General features: G+C 43.9%; 1 protein-coding gene across 1 annotated transcript; it reads right to left on the bottom strand.

Annotated features, from left to right (window-relative positions):
• Window positions 1–2,424: 2,424 nt before the first annotated feature.
• On the bottom strand, window positions 2,425–6,132 carry LOC100351536 (melanoma-associated antigen B10). Its single transcript, XM_008272476.4, has 2 exons — window positions 6,023–6,132; window positions 2,425–3,961 (listed from the first exon to the last, which is right to left on the bottom strand). The coding sequence occupies exon 2, from the start codon at window positions 3,898–3,900 to the stop codon at window positions 2,863–2,865; it is 1,038 nt and encodes a 345-aa protein (XP_008270698.4). The 5' UTR covers window positions 3,901–3,961; window positions 6,023–6,132; the 3' UTR covers window positions 2,425–2,862.
• Window positions 6,133–23,884: the final 17,752 nt, after the last annotated feature.

The following is a 23,884-nucleotide window of genomic DNA, read 5'->3' as shown; positions in this document are numbered from 1 at the left end:
TATGGCTAGCCACTCCTGAATTCTAGCCTCCAAGGGAGCAAACGATTCTGTACTGGCCAGAAAGGAAACTTGCCAACATCTAAGCGTATACCCAGGGCTTAGGGCCCAGGACAAGCAGATCCAGATTCCAACAGGTCAGAGAACAACTCAGAGACGTTTATGGGTTTGTATCTCCTTTACTAACAATGGTGGTGAGAAATGCACAAGGAACAGCCACTAGCCCCCATGGCAGTGGGGCTACAGTACATTGCCACCTTTATGTCTGTGGCAGCAGACTCACACACAGACATCTATGTGTATTCACATATAGCCACGTCCATGTGTCAATATCCATCCACCAGCAGCCACTTTTACCCATGCCCCCTCCAAGTTGTTTATATGGGCCTACACACATTGTGGCTCAGGGCCAAATGATTACATTAACACAGTTGCGGGCAGCTAGCAAGCAGGTGAGCCTGTTACCATGACAATGGCTGCCATAGAGGAACACACAGAATGGTGAGGACACTTGGTATCTTCACCTTCCCAACAGTGTCACTGCCACCTATGTGGGATACTCAGATACAGTTCCAAGCTTCTGGCTTCTTTCTGCACCAGCCCAGGTCATTGTGACCATTTGGGGAGTGAACCAGCAGATGGAAGACCTCTTTCTCTATCCCCATCACTCTGCCTCTCAAATACATACATCTTTTTAAAAAATCCCATACTCGAGTACCAGGGTTCAATTTCAGGCTGCAGATCTTGATCCCAGCTTCCTGTTTGCTAATGCAGACCCTGGGAAGCACCAGTGATGGCTCAGTTACTGAGTCCCTGCTACCCATGTGGGATACTTGAATTGTGTTCCAGGCTCCTGGCTTTAGCCTTCGCCTTTACAGACATTTGGGGAATGAACCAGTGGGTGGGAGCTGTTTCTCTCCCCCACTCCTGCCTCTCAAATAAATGAATACTTTTAAAAACCTGGCCTTCACTTAAAGAGCTTGCCAAAGCATACTTTGGACAACCTAATAAAACGCAGTGGGCATTTTAAATGTAGAGAGCTTTGTTTCTTCCACACCAGAGAAAATACTTTCAGCAGAATGCCTTCTGAGCACACTCATGTGGGGTGGTATCAACATTTCTCAGAAACTCCCAGAACCTGATGTGCATGAAACACATAGTTTGTGCACTGTGCGTAATTACACTGGGCAAAGGACACTGGAAAAGGATGCAGGACACCTTCCAGGCATTAATTTTTTAACTCTAGACACACCTTTTTAAGGATCTGGCCTGACTGCCATTGCCACAGCCTCATCTAAGCGACCATTCAGCTTAACTTAAAAGTGACTCACATTTAAGAGTTTAGTTTCCCCAGGCCCCCAACTCACTGGCCTCAAGACATTTTTCACTTGGTTGCTGTTATATTATCTCCGACGTTCTTTTGACTTGTTCTTTACATCTTATGGTTTAATCTCACCATTATTTTTTACATGACAGCTGTTCTTAGAATTCAGTGTACACGAGTGGGTCTTGATTAGCCAGATATCCCCAGTACTAGTACCATTACCAGTATAGCTGGAAGTTGAAGCTTGGCACTTTTTTTTTTTTTTTTGACAGGCAGAGTGGACAGTGAGAGAGAGAGAGAGAGAAAGGTCTTCCTTTGCCGTTGGTTCACCCTCCAATGGCCACCGCGGCCAGCGTGCTGTGGCTGGCGCACCGCACTGATCCGATGGCAGGAACCAGGTACTTATCCTGGTCTCCCATGGGGTTCAGGGCCCAAGGACTTGGGCCATCCTCCACTGCACTCCCTGGCCACAGCAGAGAGCTGGCCTGGAAGAGGGGCAACTGGGACAGAATCCGGCGCCCCGACTGGGACTAGAACCCGGTGTGCCGGCGCCGCAAGGCGGAGGAATAGCCTAGTGAGCCGCGGCACCGGCCCTTGGCACTTCTCAAATCTGCTTCACTTCCTTAAATGTGAAAAGAGCTATGGCTGCATCACCAGAGGGCACTAAAAGTGAGTTTTGCCTAGGCAAATAGGACCATCCCTAATTTCTCCTGAGAAGCAGACCACCTGCTAAGAGTATCCTTGGTTAGGCTGGCTGGTGATCTCTGTCTTCTCAAGAAAAGAGTTCAGACGATAGCTAATGAAGTACACCTGACAGATAAAGACGGGCACTGAGGCAGAAAACTGAGTGTCTGCCTTCGCACAGACTGGAGCTTTTTGTGCATTCAGGGCGAACTTCGGATTTTTCTCCCCCAGTCTCCTGTCTGGAATGTTACCATAAAAAAAGCTTCCCAGGCATGGGACCCCACTTAGCAGGCCCATATCCCTCTCCCTGCCTAACAGTACTGAGTCTTCCAAAAAGCAAGTGCTTGAGTAATGTTTGCGAAACAAATGAGACAGTTTTCAAGAAGTGTAATTTATTAATTTCTCCAACATTCTTGAAGAAGTTAATCATATCCAAGTATATAATTCTTACTTTTACAAAACAGACTGAAAGTGAAATGGAATGCAAAAGTTATCATCTTTTACTTTTTTCTCTAATCCCAACCATTTTACTGCTTAATCCTTTCACATTTCCATTAGTATTTTATCTTGCTTGGCATCACTAAATAAAATCGGAGTTTTCCTAATTCATTACATAAATAGGAAAATTCATACTTTCAAAACATTTTAAACATCAATAAGCATATGACATATCACTCATAAATTTGAATTCAGAAGTTACATAAACTTTCAATTAAAAGATGCAACATTTAAACAAATTTCCAAGTTAACACACAAAACAGGAACATAGGAACACAGCATCTCCCGATACTTTACTAGTGAGAACATTAATTCATGAACTGTCCTCTTCAAAAATAGTAAAGTATCTTCTTTAGCCTTTACTTGGGGCAAGGAAGGCTGCTGGTCAAGGCCTTGGAACGTGCTCTGGCCAAGGCACTAATGCGAGCCCTGGCCGCAACTCTGGCTTGGGCTCTCTCTTCCTCATCTTGCAGTGCCTCTTCATACCAGTCTGGGAAGGCACTGGGCACGGTATCATGGATCTTGGCCAAAAACTCAAGGACTCTCATCTTGCTGGTTTCAGCATAAGATCTTGGACCCCACAGCAACTCATAGCGTGGAGGATCACTGTCGGGCACCTGGCGGTACTCCAGGTACCTGTCCTGCACCAAATCTTCGGTGACGAGCTTCTTGGGATCCCCAAAAATGAAGTGAATGCTATCTTCATATACGCCCATCATATTCAGCACTTCCCAGACTTGCTCTTCGGTGGCACAGTTGCCCTTTGTGAAGATCACACCCAAGATAATCATCAGCAGGCCTGTCTTCGGCACACCTCTGTTATCAGTCACTCTCGCGTTGTAGTTTGGCTCCAATTTGTTGACCAGGACATAAATGCTTCTGTTGGGATCCACTTCTTTAATATCAAGGCCAAAGACCAGCTCCAGGCGTTCCGAGGCTTTCTTCAGGATCTCAGGGAAGTGATGCTTGTACATCTGGACTACATTTTTCAGCATGTCTGCCTTGGTAACAGACTCTCTCACTTGATACTTGTAGAGCAGGTAATGCACCAGCATGGCAACCCTCTCAGCTAGAGGGCCACTTTGCAAGTGCTTCATGGCAGCCCGGGCCTGTGAGGCACTTGGCCTTTCTCTACCTGGGTTGTTGGTGCCTTCTTTAGATCTTGCGTATGAAACCACTGCAGCAGCACCAGTGGCCGTTTCAGGCTCTTGCTCATTGCTGGGTGCTCCAGCAGCAAGTGGCTCTTCGATAATATCTTCGGTATTGGAAGCTGAGAAAGAGGGCGACTCTTCTTCCTCTACTACAGTGGCCTGAGTGTGTTCCACACTCTCCTGTTGTCCTCGTGCCTGGCGACGTTTCTCACGGGCACGCTGCTTACTCTTCTGACCCCGGGGCATGATGACTTTGCTCAGAGAAGGCAGGCAGGAGGATGGGACAGAGGGCAGGCGAGGCAGTGGCCTGGAACAAACAGGATGAGATGGTGTGATCCCTGCTTCAGCAGAGAGATACTATGTTGGCTCTCAGAGGCCACCTCCACAGGTTTCCTCGAGGGCACTTCTCAAGGAACACCCGAGACTTCACTCCTCTGATGTGCCTTTTCCTTACAGAAATAATTACAGTGTGCCTTAGGCTTCACTTGTCCAGCCTGACCTGCGTTTCGCTGGGGGTTGACAGTATCTGGTAGGTCCAGACCCTGTGGCGACACTGCTGTTCTGGGGTTGGGAATATTTTTTTCAACATACACTTAGGAGCATTTGAGAGGAAATCTCATTTGATCCTATATGCCTGGGGACACTCTGGGATGGCAGCAATGGCAGAGTTCTGTGAGACCCTTTTTATGCCGGGGTAATTAGACTGATCAGTCCTCACACTCCCTCCCTATAGGGCCCAATTCTCCTTTTCCCAGCTGACCTGAGAACTACCCCTTAAAAGCAATGCCTTCATATTCCCGAGACTCCGGAAGAGGAAAATAGTAAGGCCACAGAATAACATACTTTCCCTAAGGCCCCCATCAGGAAGGGCAGCTTGTGTAGGTCTCTGTAAAACCCCCAGGGTCATCTCAATATTCAAGGTCATGACCCCCTTTAGCTATAGTGCCTGGTACCATCCCCTCTGCAGACTTGAGGTCTCTACCAATCAGACCAAGACTTGCATTCACTTGATGTCACAAAGTATGCAAGTTGGAGGGGAGGTGAGTACTGACTGACAGAATGAGATATTCCCAGGGCTTCCCCACACTGTCCACAAAGGCAGGATCTGCAGCCCTCAGTCAGCACTTGGGATCCCAGTAGAGACTGGGATCACCTCCCTTCAATGACCTACCACTGCCCTGTCAGACCAAGTCACCCCTCTGACTAATAAAGACTAAATAAAGTATACCTTTACCCGAAAGCCATGCTGATGAGCCATTAGGGCTCCTAGTGGTGGCAGTGGTACTTTGTGGGGCCCAATTGTCCTGGGTGAGAAAGTCCCTTCAGCCTCTGCTCAGAGTTCTGAACTTAACCCCCGAGCAGCCCCAAAACAGCTCCCTCTGCTTGCCTGAATTGTCTAGCCTTAGACCCAGGCTGTTGCGCACCTATGCCGCCCTCCCCTCCTCGGACCCCCTCCCCCCACACCTCTCCCCGCGCCTCTTCCCCAACCCTACTTGCAGTTCCTCTCGCTCCTCCCCCCTTCCGCAGACCCCCCTCCCCGCTCCTCCCCCCCTTTCTTCTTCCCCCTCCCCCTATGCCTCCATGTCCCCCCACCTCCTACTGCTCCGCCCTCTCCCAGCGATCCACCCCCCAGACTCTCCCAACACCTCCTCCCCGAGGCTCCACCCCCCACCCCACCCCACCCCTTGTGGCCCTGCAGCTACTACCCCCACAGCTGCCCCCTACTGCGACCCATCCCCTCCTCCATGCTCCCCCAACCCCCGCAGCAGCTTCTCCTCCCACCTCTCCCCCCTCCTCGCCCCGCCGCTCCGTCTCCTGTCACACCCCCCCCACCTCCTATTGCCAGCCCCGCCCGCCATGTTCCCTGCCCGTACGCCTTCGTGGCGCTGTGCCCCCTGCCGGCCTCCAGAACTGAGCACTGAGGCCTTACAGCCACGCCAGGAGCCTCCCAGGGCTGACAGAAAGGCGGCGCTCTAGAAAGTTCTCCACTCTTCCGGGACTTTCTCACCCAGCTCCCATAGGGGGCGTTTCGCTGACTCGTGAGGCAGACCCGGAGCCGCTAGGGGTAGAAGTGGCCTATGTGTGGCGTCTGCCCAGGCTAACAGTGGTCGCCGTGGTCTGCGCGGATCTTCGCTACGGGGGAGGGGCAGTTTCACTCAATTCATATACGGCTGATCACAGGCCTCTGGATTAACGTCAGTATTCTGGTTCAGCTTTTTCAGAGACCCCAGAAGGGGGCTTCTCAGGGCAAAAAAAAAAATCAAGTGACCCCTGCCTGAGGCTTTTTAAGGCTGGTGGCAGCCGCGGGACTACAGGGCTCTCCTTCTGTGGGTAGACGGTCTCCTCAGACCTCACCCAGTGGTCTTACCGTCTGGCGAGGCCTGGACTGCTCGGTCCGTCGACTCGACGCTACCCCTCTGGCAGAGGTCGGTACTCCAGTAAACTCCAGGAGCGGAAGTCGGGGGGCAGCATATCCGGCGGCTCTTGCGTGGGACCTTCCAAGGTGGCCGCGGGGGTGGTACCGTGGTTTTGCGGCGAACCCTGTGTTACCGAATGGGAGGTACCATAAGTTCTCTCCTCGGAGGTAAGTCCATATTTTGTATCCTGGCTCACCGTTGAAGTCCGCTTTGGGGAATGTCACCTCCCCGTAAGCTCTGGACAGTTTCGAAACTTGTACCCTTAGAAAGAATGAGTTTGCTTCCCATTCGTGATGTGTGATGGCGAGACTGCGGCACAAGATAGGGGGCTCGGGACAGATGCTGAGCCGTAACAGAAAATTCAGAGTGACCCTGCTATCTCTTCACTAGCCAAATTTAGGCGTGTGGGAATTTTCCCGAAGATACGCTTTCTGTAGAGGGTTGCGTAATTTTCTGAGACTCAGATTTGATTTTATTTAGCATTGTGTTGTACTACATAGTGAAATTCACTTTAATTTTCACTCACATTATAGCAACAGATGTATTATATACATGCTCTATAATTTGTCCACCAAGGCTCTTGGTTTTACCACAGTAAAACATTTACAAATGACTTATTTTAATTATTAATTGCTTTTTCTTGGGTTTTCTAAAAGGATTATATTTCGCCAAATAATTTCTATTCCTTTTTGACACTTCTAGAATCTTTTTTTTTGTTTTTATATTATGTACATGTATTCTGGTAGCATACTGCTATGTCGTGTTTTTTACTTTAATGGAAATGCTCCTAACATATACATTTTGGAAAATAGGAGTCAGTTTGCTAAATGCTGCTGAATGTGTTTGTATTGATTGTTTTTTTCCAAAAGCTTTTTCTGTACCTTAGAAAATGTTCAAATGCCTTTAAAAATCTTCTCTCTTAATATGGTAGCATGTTAGGCAGTTTTTCCTTTGCATCATAGCATTTTTACATTCCTTGGGCACAGAATGTATTCACTGATATCTTGGACTTGCCATGTATTTAACATGTCCTTTGTCTCTGTGTGGATGCACTTGGCTCAAGTGTCCTTTTTTTTTTCCAAAAAATTTATATTTTATTTCTTTGAAAGGCAGAGTGACAGAGACAGATGGAGAGACAGGGAGGGAGGGAGAGAGGGAGGGAGGAAGGGGGTGGAGAGAGAGAGAGAGATCTTCCACCTACTGGTTCACTCCCCAAATGGCTGCAATGGCCAGGGCCAGGCCAGGTCAAAGCCAGGAGCCTAGATCTGCAGCTGGGTCTCCCACTTGGGTGCAGGGGCCCGAGCACTCAGGCCATCTGCTGCTGCTTTCCAAGGCACATTATCTGGGAGCTGGATCAGAAGTGGAGCAGCCAGGACTCCAACCAGCTCCCCTATGGGATGCTGGTGTCCCTGGTGGCAGCTTAACCTACTGTGCCACAACGCAGGCCCCTTTCATTTGCAATTTCAAATTTAATGGTTATATGCATTCTTTTTTGTTGCTTTTAATCTTCATTTTTACTTTTTATTTTTGAGATAACTTGTTTTTAATTTACATTATAGCCAGAGGCTTAATGTTACACTAAATAAAGAGTTAAACAAATAAAAAGTAAACAGACCACATTACTTCTGAGTTTATTAGGTGAAATATATCTTCACATAGAAAGCATTTTTCATCTGCCATGTGGTAATGCTATTTATTGTGTTCTTATATACTTTAAATTCTTTCTTTTTATACAATATTATTTAACTGGTATCACTTATTTTTTCTTTTGTGATTGATGATAGTTATAAAATTGTCCACTTTATATTTTTTTTCAAAGAATTTGTTTTTGTTATTTGGCTCCACTGTCTTATTCAACATTTCTGTATTTATATTCATTAATTTCTATATTCTACTTCTTATTTAATATGTTATTATTTTTCAAGCTTCTTGAATTTTTGCGTGTTTAAAATTTTTTTGGATTTTTTTCTAATCTATTTAGAGCTATAAATATCCCTCTGAGTACTGTGTGAGCTGTTTCTCACAGAACATATTAAAGAGCTTTACGTGTAGTGCATGAATATTTTATAGTTTGAATATATGAGGGTACTTCAAAAAGTTTGTGGAAAATAGAATTAAGACATAAGTTTATTTTGGTGCAAATTTTTTTAATCTATACATTTTTTAATCTATACATTTTCTTAAGAAGCATTTAAAAGAGTTTATTTATTTATTTGAAAGTCAGAGTTACAGAGAGAGAAGGAGAGACAGAGAGGGAGATCTTCCATCTGCTGGTTTACTCCCCAGATGGCCACAATGGCCAGGGCTGGGCCACACCAAAGCCAGGAGCTTGTAACTTCTTCTGGTCTCCCATGTGGGTGGCCAAGACCCACACACTCGGCCCATCCTCCGCTGCTTTTCCCAGGCTATTACCAGGGAGCTGCATCAGAAGTGGAGCAGCTGGGACATGAAATTGTGCCCATGTGGGATGTAGAGTCATAGGCAGCAACTTTACCGGCTATGCCACAAAGCAAGCCCCCAAAATATGCATTTTAAACGAACATTTTGAAGATTTGTTGTAAAAATACAAATATAGAATAAGAATAGAATGAAAAGAAGACTAAGGAAAAAATGAATATTCAATAAGCTTTATTTTGATAAAGCTTAATTATGTACTTTAATTCATTGATAAACATAGGTCAAATATTTGAATAATACTGCATTTATGCTTTTTATATAATTGATGACATTGTTTATATATTCTTTTTTTAAAGATCTATTTATTTATTTGAAAGGCAGAGTTACAGAGAGAGGGAGAGAATGAGAGAATCTTCCATCCATTAGTTCATTCCCCAGATGACTGCCATAGTCAGAACTGGGCCGGTCTGAAACCAGGATGCAGGAGCTTCTTCCAGGTCTCCCACGTGGGTGCAGGGGTCCAAGCACTTGGGCCATCCTCCACTGCTTTTCCAAACACATTAGCAAGGAAGTGGAGCAGCCAGGACATGAACCAGCACCCCTATGGGATGCCGGCGAAACAGGTTTTGGCTTTACCTGCTACACCACAGCGCCAGCCCCTATATATTCTTTTATAATATGCATTTTATTTATTTGAAAGAGTAACAGAGAGAGAGAGACAGCGAGAAAGAGGTCTTTCACCTGCTAGTTGGCTTTCAGATGATCATAACTACCCAGGCTGGGCCAGGTCAAAGCCAGGAGCCAGGAATTCCTTCTGGGTCTCCACTTAAGTAACAGGGGCCCAAGTACTCGGGCTATGTTTTGCTGCTTTCCCAGGCACAATAGCAGGGAGCTGGATTGGAAGCAGAGCAGCCAGGATTTGAGCCAGTACTCCAGAGAAGGGATGCCAGTATCATAGGCAGTGACTCGACACACTGCACAACAAAGCTGGCCCCATTCTTTATATATTCTTCAATTGATCTCAATCTCAATATCAATTGTTTTAGAGCTCACTTACTCTTTATTCTGTAATTGATTTCTAATATATTTGGTCATAGATAACCAACTCCCAAACATAACAAAAATATGCTTCGCAATTAAGGCTAAATAAGTTCTAGGTGAGTAACTTTTTGAAGCTCAGATTATTACAAAATAATCTGGTAGTTTACCCATATAAAATGTTACTAATAAAAATTCATTATTATCACAAAGGAAGCTCATTACTGCCTAATTATAATAAAAGTCTAAGAAATATCCAAGATGTTAAACAGATAAGAATAATAAGCTAATTTATGACAAATAAATGTTTATGTGAACTATACATAGAAATTATAAGGCATAAGCCCCAAAGAAGGGAGTAAGATATAGTATGGGAGAAATTTATACATTGCCTAGCCTTTGTCTAGAAGGACTAGCTTTTTAGCTGTTCATTTCATAAAGAGGTGGCACTTTGCCCAAAATTAATCACTGTGGCTTATTTATGCAACTGATGTGGTTATTCGGTTATTCTCAGAGAGATCAAATTTTGATATTCACATTGATTTTATAATCATGAACCAGCTATTATGGTCTAAGATGATTTTGGCAAGTCTTTTGTGCAACAGGCATCTTTACCCCTCTCTGCTACTTCTGCTGCACCTGAAATTTATATCTAATCAGTGGGCTTATAGTCCCTACTTTACTGAAAGTGTCTTGAGCCCTAACAGTTTTTCACATTATTAATCTCTGCCCCATTGAAAATATACTTACTTACTTTAATTGTATTTGAGACAGAACGTGTGCATGCACATACATACCAACACATACACATACAGAGAGAGAGAGAGAGAGAGAGAGAGAGAGAGAAGCGAGAATGAATCTGCCATCTGCTGGTTCACTTCCCAGATGCACAAAACATCCAGTGCTGGGAAAGGCTTCTGGAAGTCAGGAGACAGGAACTTTATCTGAGTTTCCCGTGTGGGTGCCAGGGACCCGTGCTTTTGAGTCATCATCTGCTCCTTGAAGGGAATGCGTTATCAGGAAGTTGGAATCTGAAGCAGAGCCAGGATTTGAACCAGGCACTCCAATATGGGATGAGGGTGTACCAAGTGAGTTCTTAACTGCTGTGTGTATTTCCTGTCCCTGACTCATTTTTAAAGTGTTAATCAATTACTGGTTTCCATATTTGTTTCCAATTATTAGACCTGGGGATGAGTTGAGATTCGTGGCAATACAGAGGTAGTTTTAAAGGGGGAAAAGAATGCTTTCATCATCTTATAATTTAGGCATATCATCTGTCATAATTTTTAGTTTGTATTTTTAGTATGCTTCTAGAAATTAGGAAACACATTAGCATTGCCTTTTTCTAAGTTTCTAAGAACAGGAATAATAGAACAGGAACTACAGACTTAAAACATCCTCAAAAACTAATATTCCTAGGACTGCAGTGAATGCTCCAAAATCTATTTTCTCATGTATATGTATGTCTGAGTTTTAAAGTTCCAATCCTGGGGCCAGAGCTGTGGCATAGTGGGCTAATCTTCCACATGCAGTGCCAGCATCCCATGTGGGTATTGGTTCATGTCCCGGCTGCTCCTGTGCTAGGGCCCTTGCATCTGTGTGAGAGACCCCAAAGAAGTTCCTGGTTCCTGGCTCCTGGCTTCGGATAGGCCCAGCTCTGGCTGTTGCGGCCATCTGGGGAGTGACCCAGTGGATGGAGGATTCTCTTTCCTTCTCTCTCTCTCTCTCACTCTCTGCCTCTGCCTCTCTGTAATTCCGCCTTTCAAATAAGTAAATAAATCTTTAAAAAATTCTTCCACAGGGAAGTAGAGATATAGGAAGAGAGACAGAGGGATAGGGGACTTACATTCACAGGTTCACTCCCAAATGCCACAACAGCCCTCATTCAAGCTGGGGTCTGGATGCAGGAGCCAGAAACACAATCCAGGTCTCCGACGTGGATAGCAGGAACACAAGCACTTTGAGCCATTATGGCTGCCTTCCAGGGTCTGCAGTCACAGGAAGGTGGAGTCAGGAGGTGTCATGGCCTGGTACCAAACCCTGGAAGTCTGATGTGGAACTTGGGCATCTTAACTTGCATTTTACCCTCTAGGACAAATACCCACCCCTCAATGCAAGTTTCGAGTACCATAAATTTGTATCCTAAGATTAAAAAGAAAAACATTTTTTTTCTTTGACAAGTTCAGTGTCAGAGACTTAGAGGGAGAAATAGAGAGGCAAGAGTGATCAAGAGCAAGAGAGAGAGAACTTCCATCCACTGCCTCATTGCTCAAATGGCCATAAATGCTGGGATTTGGCCTGCCTGAGGCCAGGAGTTGGACATCCCATCTGGGTCTTTCACAAGTTGAAAGAGGCCCATATACTTGGTCCATAATCTGATGCCTTCCCAGGTTCCTTAGCAGGAAACTGGATCAGAAGTAACAAGCCCAGAACCTCAACCAGCATTCCCATAAGCGATGCTGTTGTTGCAAATGGCAGTGTAATGGAGTGTGCCACTCTGCTGGCCCCGGTTCCTAGCTTATAGTTTTTCATGCTACTTAACCATAGACGAACAGAGGTTAAAAATTCAAATAAGTAGCTAGCAAAGTTGCTTAGAGGGATGTTGCTTAAATACTCACATGTATTTCTCAAATACTATATTTATATATAATTTATAAATAGTACTATAAAATATTGTAAACTGTATATTATATAGAATATGCTGATAGTATTCACATTTATTTATTTTGTATTTTTTCCTTTTAAAAGTTTTGTTTGTTTTAGTTTATTTTAAATGGAGAGGGAGAGAGAGAGAGGGAGAGAGAGAAAGAGAGAGGGAAAGAGAGGGATCCATCTGCTGTTTCACTTTTCAGAAACCCATAACAGCTGTGCCTGGGTCATGCTGAAGCCACAAAGTCAATGTGGATCTCTCACATGTTTGCAAGGGTCCAATATCTGATCGTTCCAGCACATTCATAGGAGCTGGAATCCCAGCCAGAGCTAAGACTGGAGCCAGACATGCGGATGTGTGATACAAGTACATCAAGTGGCATCTTTTTTTTTTTTTTTTGACAGGCAGAGTGGACAGTGAGAGAGAGACAGAGAGAAAGGTCTTCCTTTGCCGTTGGTTCATCCTCCAATGGCCGCCACGGCTGGCGCGCTGTGGCTGGCGCACCGCGCTGATCCGATGGCAGGAGCCAAGAGCCAGGTGCTTTTCCTGGTCTCCCATGGGGTGCAGGGCCCAAGTACTTGGGCCATCCTCCACTGCACTCCCTGGCCACAGCAGAGAGCTGGCCTGGAAGAGGGGCAACCGGGGACAGAATCCGGCGCTCCGACCGGGACTAGAACCTGGTGTGCTGGCGCCGCAGGCGGAGGATTAGCCTAGTGAGCCGCGGCGCCGGCTCAAGTGGCATCTTAATCACTGAACCAATCCTGCCCACTGACAAAATCCATTTAAAGTAAAAAACGAGCATAAGAAGTAAAAAAATATGTTAACACAGGACAGCATTGTGGCACAACCGGTTCAGCCACTGCTTGTGACATCTGTTTCCCATTTCTGAGTGCCTGTTCGAATCTTTTCTGCTCTGCTTCTGATCCAGGTCCCTGCTATTATTCCTGGAAGAGCAGTGGAAAGCAGCCCATGTCCTTGGGCTGGTCTCAGTCATGTTTGAGACCTGGAGGGTTTTGGTCTGGCACAGGCTTGGCTCTTGTGGCCTTCTATGGAGTGAAACAGGAGATGGAAGGTTATGTTCTAGCTTTGTCTCTCTGTTTCATTGTGTCACTCTGCTTCATTGTGCCACTCTGCATTTTTGTTTTTAAAGATTTGTTTATTTGAAAGGCAGAGTTATATAGAGAGAAGAAGGGACAGACAGAGAGGTCTTCCATCCTCTGGTTCACTCCCCAAATGGTTGCAACAGCTGGGGCAGAATCAGGCTGAAGCCAGGAGCCAGGAGCTTCTTCCAGGTCTCCCACATGGGTGCAGGGGCCCAAGCACTTGGGCCATCTTCTGATGCTTTGCAAGGAGCATTAGCAGGGAGATGGATCAGAAGTGGAGAAGCCAGAATTTAAACTCGTGCCCATATGGAATGCTGGTGTTGCAGACACCTGTTTAACCCACTGTGCTACAGCACCGGCTCCAAGAGGAATCTTTTTAAAAATATTTATTTATTTTACAGTGAATAAGGGAGAGAGAGAGAGTCAGAGACAGAGAGAGTGAGCACTCATTCATTAATTCATTCCCTCAATGCCACAGTATTCTTGGTCTAGGCTAGGGGCTGAATCCAGGAGCCAGAAACTCAGTTCAGGTTTCCCATGTGGGTACAGAAGCACAACCAGTTTGAGTTATCACTGCTGCCTCCCCGGGGTCTGCATTAGCAGGAAGGTAGAGTCAGGAGCCAGAGTCTGGTATCAGACCCAGGAACTCTGATATTTCACTTGGGCATCTTAAGCTGAGTCTTTTTTGTTTTAATTTACTTATTTGAAAGTCAGAGTTACCCAGAGAGAAGGAGAGGCAGAGAGAGAGAGAGAGGTCTTCCATCAGCTGGTTCACTCCCCAATTGGCCACAACAGCCGGAGCTGTGCTGATCCGAAGCCAGGAGCCAGGAGCCATCCTCCGGGTCTCCCATGCAGGTGCAGGGGCCCAAACACCTCGCCATCCTCCACTGCCTTCCCAGGCCACAGCAAAGAGCTGGATCAGAAGTGGAGCAGGCAGATCCCGAACCGGCGCCCATATGGGATACTGGCACTACAGGCGTTGGCTTTACCCGCTACGCCACAGCACCGAACCCTTAAGCTGAATCTTAACCACTAGGACAAACAATCATATCCAATGCAAATTTTGAGTAGAATTAATTTGTTTCTTATCTTTTAGAAAATTTATTTATGTATTTGAAGGCACAATGACACAGATTGAGAAGGATAGACAGTAACACACATAAACACATGCACAGAAGGAGAGAGAGAGAGAGAGAGAGATTTGGCTCACTCCCCAAATGGCTATAAATGCTGTGGCTGGGCCAGGTGGAAACCAGGAATTTGGCACTGCATCTGGATCTCACACATAGGTAGCAGAGGCCCGTGTACTTGGGCCATCATCTCCTTCTCCATCTTCATGAGCAAGAACCTAGATTGCAATTTGAGCAGCCAGGACTTGAACCAGCACTCCTATAAGGGATGCTGGTGTTGCAAATTGCAGCACAACTCATTGTTGGCTCCTGTTCCTGTCTTAAAATCTTTCATGATGCTTAAAAATAGAAGAGGGGAAAATTTGTATAAGTAATTAGCAAATTTGCTTAGATTCGCATTGCTTAAGTTTTCATATGTATTTCTTAAATGTTATATTTACATAATTTATAAATATTATAATAGACTGTAAATTGTATATTATATAACTTTCTTACAGTAATGATATTGTTTTCCTTTTCATATTTTTATTGATTTATTTTTGTTTATTTGAAAGGAGGAGGGAGAGAGAGAGAGACAGACAGAGAGACAGAGAGAAGAGAGACAGAGGGAGGGAGATCCCTCCCCCTGTTTCACTCAAAGACATCAACAGCAACTGGTTCTGGATCACAGAAATGCTAGGAAGTCAATGTGTGTCTCTCACGTGGGTTCAAGAACCCAAATACTTTAACTGTCACCTGCTTTCTCCCAGGGTGCAGTAAACTGGAATCAGAACCAGAGCTAAAACTGGAACCAGGCACTGTGATATGGAATACAAGCATCCCAAATGGCACCTTAACTGCTGCAGCAACACCACACCCTGAAAACATTCATTTAAATTAAAAGAATGAACATGAAGAATTAAAAATTTCATAACACGAGCTGGTGTTGTGGCACAGCGGGATAAGCTACTGCTTGTGACGCCAGCTTCTCATTATTGGAGTGCCAGTTGAAATTGTGTCTGCTTACCTTCTGATCCAGCTCCTTGCTAATGTGCCTGGCAAGGCAGTTGAAGATGGCCCGTGTGCTTGGGCCTCTTGCGCCTACGTGGGAGACCCACATGGAGTTTCAGGCTCCTGGCTATAGCCTGGGCCGTACCTGGTTGTTGGCAGCCGTTTCGGGAGTAAATCACTGAATAGAAGATCTCTTTCTCTCTGTGTCTTTTGCTCTCTTTCTCTATAACTCTGCCCTTTACATAGATAGGTAAATCTGCAAAATTTGTAACAATATAGTGCTTACTTAGATCATCATTTCATAACCTCAGCGATTTTGATGTTCTGTTTAGATGTAGTATTGCTAGTGCACAAGATGAAGTAAGTGGTTGTACAATCACCTTGAAAGTTAACAGATTTCAATAATACAGTCTCTTTTTGCTTTCACTGTCATATTACATATCACATATTTTAATGGATATTTCATGTTTGTTAGTTGAATTGAAGTTCAAACTCATCATGTAAATTAATTTAACTGTAGAAAAAATAGGAGAAAATAAGATTTTAATTATTTCCTATCTTTACACTTTCTAGAGACTCTTAATGGGTTATGACTTTTTTTTAGTAAGAAAACAGATATATGTGTTTTCTATGGAGAACTTCAAAGAGTGTAAGATTTTTCCCTTATTGCAAGCTAACAAGGCAGCCTGTCACAGTTTCATGGTTGCTGGCAGAGATACATGGCTCTTCCTGGGTTAGAGACAAAAAATGTTATAAAACATAGCGCTGGTAGTAACCAGAGTTTCAGCATTTTCTTACATTGGCTTCTCAAGCCCTGGTCCTGCAGGATGACTTGATGATGCCCAGGTGACATTAGCACATTTGGTGGGCTGTGTTTCAGGAGAGGAACTTAGAACTTAGGAAACTTGAATCTTGTACAATGGGCAATAAGCCTACCTTCACTCTTCTCTGGAGATGGTATATTTATCTTCCAAGGATGTTCTCTACAAAAGTTCTGTGAAAAGACAGTCTGGAACAAATGACAGTTAGCATCTCACTTGGAAGATGTACAGAAATGCAAGCAATCGATGAGGAATTGTTCCGTAAGAGTTACATGTTCCATTTAACTGCCAAAGTCACTTTGATACGTGATTTTGTCCTTCTTAGACTTAAACTTTCGATTAAGTAATATGAATGGATGTGGTTGGGGGTGGGGGAGCACATGAATACCTCATCTAATCCATTTTCTTAATATCTACATGAATGTTACATTTTGAAGAAGAGAAGTATTAGGGTGTCAGTTAAAATCCACATGAACAAGTTGGTTTCATGCATTGTATGTTTAAGTGACAAGTTACAAAATGCACTTGCTATTGTGGAGATTATGTCAGATGAGTTTATGCAATAGGAAGTTAAAGCTTAAGCAAAAGGAAATAAGATTCTTTTGTTTCTATTTTGTATATACAATTAAAATATTCTGTAAAAATAAGCAGGTGTGTCCTCAAATGGGATGAATTAAAATTATAAAGTACAGATAGTTAAATATAATGATAGCTGTAGAAATGGGACGAATCTTTATTTCTCTTAAATTTTACACACACTTACTCTGCTCTGACTTCAAGGTCCTAAGTTTTTCAGTGGCACAATAAGCATTCATTTTCTTCCCTAGTGAAACATATTTTGTGGTCTCTAATATCCAATGAAATATAATAATGCATGAATCCTTACCAGTGTCCTAATGGAAATATTATCTGATTACAGAAAAATCTTTCAAGCATGAAATATGAAATTTGATTTAAAGGTTTACAGTTAAACATTGTGAGCCTTATAATAATCCCCTTACAAAAAAACCTGAGGAATGATCCTCATTACTTTAGAATATAAAAGAAAATGCCTCTACTTTTGTTTTTGAACCTAGCAGTGAATTTAACACATGGAACTTCTTGTTGAAGAGGTGTAGTAGGGTACTTTCGGAGGAAACCATCTTCAAATCAGCTTAAATCACAAATACTCACAGAACTGCTAAAAATCTTCTGGTTATTATATCACTTATCAGAATGTGTTGAAGCTATGTTTCAAAACCAAATATGGCCATATAAAAACTGCCTGTGAAACAGTCCAAAACATATCAGCTCTGCCTCTGAACATTCATGAGAGTATAAAAATAAAAACACTGAATATACTGTATTAAGTTAAAGATCCTTTAGGATTAACATTTATTTCTTGCTACTAGTTTATAAACATGCCAGTGATTACTGCACTAAATGAAAAAAAAATCTTATGAACTGACCATGATGACAATAATACAAAAGTCCACATTTTTAAAATACAAATTTGAATTTCGCCTTAGCATTGACATGAAAACAGGCAGTGACTAGAGTTACATCTATCCTTCCCAACTGTCTCAAAAAATATGTGCACTCTTACAATAAAAACAGTTCACCAGCTGTTTATGTAAAAATGATTTGACGAAAAACAAGCATGGCCATATGGTGCTCTAGCTCTGCTGTGGGAGCATGAAGAATAATTTCGTAGGCTGTAGTACATAATGGTCATGCTAAGTAGGGTGTCAACTCTTGCAGGCACATTACATTAATAGTTAATCTGTCCTTTTATCCTCTAAGTACTTACATTTCTTAACAGCTTGTAGTTTGGAAACAAGTTAACAACTCACTGATTAAGAATTAAAATTTTAGAAATGACAAAATATTTGATGTAATGTGGACATACACAATATTCATTTACTAATTAAAGATATTGTTTAAATAATGCATTAATTAGATGATATTAATGTGATAGGGCAGCTGGTTCTCATTTCTAACTAGAGATTCCAAAAATATGAATAGCTGAAGGTACTACACCATTGATTTAGAAGGAAAAAGTAGTAATTAGAAGAGGCACTTCATGTAAGAGCCAAATCAATGTGCACTCTTGCATTGCTACAGAATAATAAGTGTACCTTACTCAGTTTTATTTTCTTTGCAATGTCTGATGCTGTGTCTTGCACATAGTAAGCATGTAATAAATATTTGCTGAATAGAATACTCTCAGAAGGAATGAGTTATAAATGCTACCACAGACCCTTAACTCTCTTAAGTTTATTTAGAACTTCTGGAATACATCAGAGAATAATGCTTACCTATTACATAGATAGCATACTTAAATATTTCTTAGGTTATTAAATTTGACTCTCGTATTAATTTTCCTTTTTGAGTTGTTTACATATTGAGAGCTAGAGTTCATTGAAAAACAAACTGAATGACCTAGCTCTCATTCAGAAAATCAGAGTACTTAAGGTCCTTTAAAAGAATAAGGTGGAAACTAAAATGGAGAAAGAAAAAGCTAGTTTAGAGTCTGGTCATTCACATTCTTACGCTTTAGTCAATACTCTAACAGAAAGTTGTTCATTGACATGTAGCTCTGTCATTAATAATTTCAAAATGTCAATTGAGTGTCATGGTGACATTAATAACTGAGAAAGAAACCACAGCAGAGATAGTTCTGTAAGAAAAATGTTGCAGACATGCCCTCTATTTCTAGAATTCTTATTCTCTGTGATTTTTATGGTTCATTTGATACATAATATGTGTTTTTTTCCCTCCCATACCAATTCCAAGACAAATATATTAATCTTTTATCTCAGAGATATACAACTACACATTAAAGAATTTCAGATTGGTAATGATTTCCATGTTTACAAATAGTAAGCAATTAATGTTTGGTTGATTGTGTCTCAAAGGACATGATAAAAGGCTACAATCTCTTGTATGAATACATGATACTGGTTCATGGAATGTAACAGACATAATCAGTAAGGATGTATTAGGAAAGTCATTGGAAAGAACATTCTATGAAACAAAAGTCATTGAATTGCTTTAGGTATGGATAGTGAGAGCCCCAAGGCTTGATATTAAGTAATGGAACAAATAAATACTGAAATCACAGAAGTACTAACAATTTAGTCAATGACAACAGCAACAGAGCAAAGTTCACAAGGTTGGAAGACTCAAATTATTATCCGTCTATGATTTTAATGTATAAGAAAGATTAATTTTTTCAGTTGAGTTTGTTTTATATGTTACACAAAATCTATCTAAAAGACAATTTTCCAGGATTGTACATCTTTTTATTGATTGCTACTATGGCATGTAATAAAAGTAACTGATTTTTATCACTTTAAGGTATGTTTTTTATAAAATAAGAAAGATCACTGTCCATTTATTGAATACAATAAACAGTATTTTGAGTAAAATGTTAGATTCATATATGTATATATATTTAGATTTTCAGGGCAACATAAACATTTGAGAAAGCACGTGTACTGGTATTGAGATACATATTCATCCACATTGGGGCAGTATGTGTAGAACGAGGTAATGAATGACACTAAACAATAAAATAAAATGCTACTTAATGAAATAAAAGTCATCTGCCATTAAAAAACAAGGGGGAATTGAGGTGTCTTGATTTATGAGTATATATATATATATATATATGACTTCTATTTTTAAAATAGTCATTGTATGTCATTCAGATCTTGATGTTCAGATGTTTAAATTTTTTAAGATTTATTTATTTATTTGAAAGAAGTCAGAATTACAGAGAGAAGGAGAGACACACACATACACGGAGAGAGAGAGAGAGAGAGAGAGATCATCCATCTGCTGGTTCACACCCCAAATGACGACAATGGCCTGGGAGGGGCCAGGCAGGAATCAGGAGTTTCTTCCGGGTCTCCCACATGGGTGCAGGGGCCCAAACACGGGCCATCCTCCACTGCTTTTCCAGGGCATTAACAGGGAGCTGGATCAGAAGTGCAGCAGCTGCGTTGTGAACTGGCATCACAGGAGGCAGCTTTACCTGCTAAGCCACAATGCCGGCCATCAGATGTTTATTTTCTTAAGTAAAAAATTGGCCGGCGCTGTGGCTCACTAGGCTAATCCTCCACCTGTGGCGCCAGCACCCCGGGTTCTAGTCCCGGTTGGGGTGCCGGTTCTGCCCCAGTTGCTCCTCTTCCAGTCCAGCTCTCTGCTGTGGCCTGGGAGTGCAGTGGAGGATGGCCCAAGTACTTGGGCCCTGCACCCCATGGGAGACCAGGAGGAAGCACCTGGCTCCTGGCTTTGGATCGGCGCAGCGCCGGCCGTAGCAGCCATTTGGGGGGTGAACCAATGGAAAAGGAAGACCTTTCTCTCTGTCTCTCTCACTGTCTAACTCTGCCTGTCAAAAAAAAAAATTATGTGAAGGGGCCGGCACTGTGGTGTAGTGGTGTAGTGGTGTAGTGGTGTAGTGGTGTAGTGGTGTAGTGGTGTAGTGGTGTAGTGGTGTAGTGGTGTGGTGTGGTGGGCTGGGCCTCCTCCTGCAGTGCCAGCATCCGTATGGGCACTGGTTCTAGTCCTAGATGCTCCTCTTCCAATGCAGCTCTCTGCTATGGCCTGGGAAAGCAGTGGAAGATGGCCCAAATGTTTGGGCCCCTGCACCCACGTGGGGGACCCAGAAGAAGCTCCTGGCTCCTGGCTTCGGATTGGCCTAGCTCTGGGCGTTTTGGCCATCTCTTGTCTCTCTCTCTCTCTCTCTCTCTCTCTGTGACTCTGCCTCTCAAATAAATAAATAAAATCTTTTTTTAAAAAAAGAATTATACAAAGTAGAAATAAAAATCATACATACTTTCCTATAAAGAGGTAGCTTGTGTACATATATGACAGAACCTCTAAAAGTATATGGAAAATTGAATTAAAAGATAAGTTTATTTGGGAGCTGTCGCTCCCCCTCTTCGTGGAGGAACGACACAGGACCCTGCGCTGTTCTTTCGTCTGCTCGGCCCTCCCCGGGTTTGCTGCTGGTTCTTCCCGGGTTGGCTACCGTCCCTTCCACCTCCGTGGAAGGGCGGTTCCCCCTGCCACATTCCCCACTTCCGCGGGGGAGCGGCACACCGCCAGCCGGCTCTCTCGGGGGCTGCACAGGTGTTCCTTCAGATAGATGTTCCTCTTAGATGTTCCTGGTGCATGCTGTCTCTCTCTTCCTTTATAGTCCTCCTCCGCCAATCCCAACTCTGCTACCCACACGCCGAGTATGCTGCTCTCCTCCAATCAGGAGCAGGTCCCACAGTTTATTGGTTGAACTGGAGGCAGCTGTGTAGAAACTGTTTCCCTTCTCAGCGCCATATTGTGGGAAAGCAGATGCATAGAATAAGTCTTAATTCCAGTAACTTAGTCTAGCCCGAGTTGCTCCCAGTTGCTCCCCACAGATCCCCCTTTCTTTTTATTTTTGGCGTTGATACGCGCCTGTCTTCGGTGCCCCGCGGCACACACTCTGCTCTGCTTGCTAGAGTTGCCCACAGGTTCTTACAAGTCCTATCAATCAGGCAAACCGAATCCGGGTCCTCTCTTCGCCATGTTGTGAGGAGGTTTTTAGGCGCTGATGCGTGCCTGTGTTCGGTGCCCTGCAGCGCATGCTCTGCTCTGCCTGCAGGTGCTTACAAGCCCTATCAGGCAAACCGAATCCAAGCCTTCTCATTGCCATATTGTGGGGAGGCTTATTGGTGTTGATTCGTGCCTATCTTCGGTGACCTGCAGCTCATACTCTGGTCGAGCTGCCTGCTGGTGCTTATCGCCCTAATCAGGCAGACCGAATCCGAGCTCTCTCATTGCTGTGTTGTGGGGAGGCCTTTCTCTATTTCTCTATCTCCGGGCATTCCTATTTCTCTCATTTTAGTTCTAAACTTCTGTTTCTCTTATCCCTGCGGCTTCCCGGCGCCCGCCCCGAGGCTGCTTCTCGGCGGCTTCCCGGCTCTGAGCCGCTTCAGCCCGCACAGGCTCCCGGCTCTGCGCGGCTTGGCTTCGCGCACTCCGCGGTCTCCACGCCCTTCGCGGCCACACCACGGCCTCGCGCCAGCCCCGCGTTCCCTATCTATTCACGCCCCGTGCTCTCTCTGCACACGGCGGCTTCCGCGAGTCACACAGCCCCAGCTCACGTTTCCGCCACCACCGGCATTCAGTCCAAGTTCCCCGGACTAACCTGGCGAATTCCAACCTGGTGGCCCACGTCTCTGCCTCTGGTTCCAGATCTTCGCCTCTTGCTCCCCGGGCTGACTTGAAGAATTCCAAGATGGCTTCCGTTTCCGCCTTGGCCTGCACTCGCGGCTTCATCCTCCCTAACATTTTTCTCTACCCGGTATGTTTCCCTAAGTTTTCTTCCAACAATATTCCTCCCTCATTTCTCCTGGCCTCTCCCCACAGTCCGTATCCAAGTCTAAGTTTCTTATAGGTTTCACTTTCATTTTCAACCTGCAGTCCGTATCTGAGTCTAAGTTTCTTCTTGCTTTCACTTTAAATCCTAACTTCTTTCCCACAGTCCGTATCCGAGTCTATGCCTAGGCTTTCGATAGCTTCTTCCGGCACCTTTTCTGTCTGGCTTTTCCCTAGGCTGTTTGCTAGTCTCTCTCTCCGGCATTTTCCACTTCTTCCCGTTTCTTCCCTCTTAGGTTTCCCATCCGAGTCACGGCACCATTATGTCGCTCCCCCTCTTCATGGAGGAACGACACTAAGCCCTGCCTAGGCTTCACATCCAAGTCACGGCACCATTATGTCGTTCCCCCTCTTCGTGGAGGAACGACACAGGACCCTGCGCTGTTCTTTCGTCTGCTCGGCCCTCCCCGGGTTTGCTGCTGGTTCTTCCCAGGTTGGCTACCGTCCCTTCCACCTCCGTGGAAGGGCGGTTCCCCCTGCCACATTCCCCACTTCCGCGGGGGAGCGGCACACCGCCAGCCGGCTCTCTCGGGGGCTGCACAGGTGTTCCTTCAGATAGATGTTCCTCTTAGATGTTCCTGGTGCATGCCGTCTCTCTCCTCCTTTATAGTCCTCCTCCGCCAATCCCAACTCTGCTACCCACACGCCGAGTACGCTGCTCTCCTCCAATCAGGAGCAGGTCCCACAGTTTATTGGTTGAACTGGAGGCAGCTGTGTAGAAGCTGTTTCCCTTCTCAGCGCCATATTGTGGGAAAGCAGATGCATAGAATAAGTCTTAATTCCAGTAACTTAGTCTGGTCTGAATTGCTCCCAGTTGCTCCCCACAGGGAGCAAGTAAATTTTTCAGTCCACACAGTTTTTTCATAATATGCATTTCCATGAAATTTTGAAGACACTTTTCATATTTTTTGAATGTTTTTTCACAACACTTTAAGTTTTCTGTAATATTAGTTGCAGATACTGTCCCATATATATTTTTTCCTCTGTTCATTCAAGTACAGAATTTTATTTTTGTAATTAAATCTATCATTATTTTTATATGATTTCTGTATTTGAAGTTGTATTATAAAGGTTGTTCTGTCTCCCATATGTTCTTTAATACTATTTCAGTACTTTTTAACCTTTACATTTATAATACATTTTCCAGGCAAAAATCATAAACAGGTGATCTACAGGCAGAATTTTTCCTGGAATTTTTTTAAATTCACACACTGAAGATTTTGTGGTTGTTATTAGTTCATTTTAATGTGTTAATATGTGTGCTAATAAAATTATTAAAGTA

This window comes from Oryctolagus cuniculus, chromosome X (assembly GCF_964237555.1).
Source record: "Oryctolagus cuniculus chromosome X, mOryCun1.1, whole genome shotgun sequence".
NCBI lineage: Eukaryota > Metazoa > Chordata > Mammalia > Lagomorpha > Leporidae > Oryctolagus > Oryctolagus cuniculus.
This window is presented reverse-complemented; position numbering and strand designations above follow the sequence as displayed.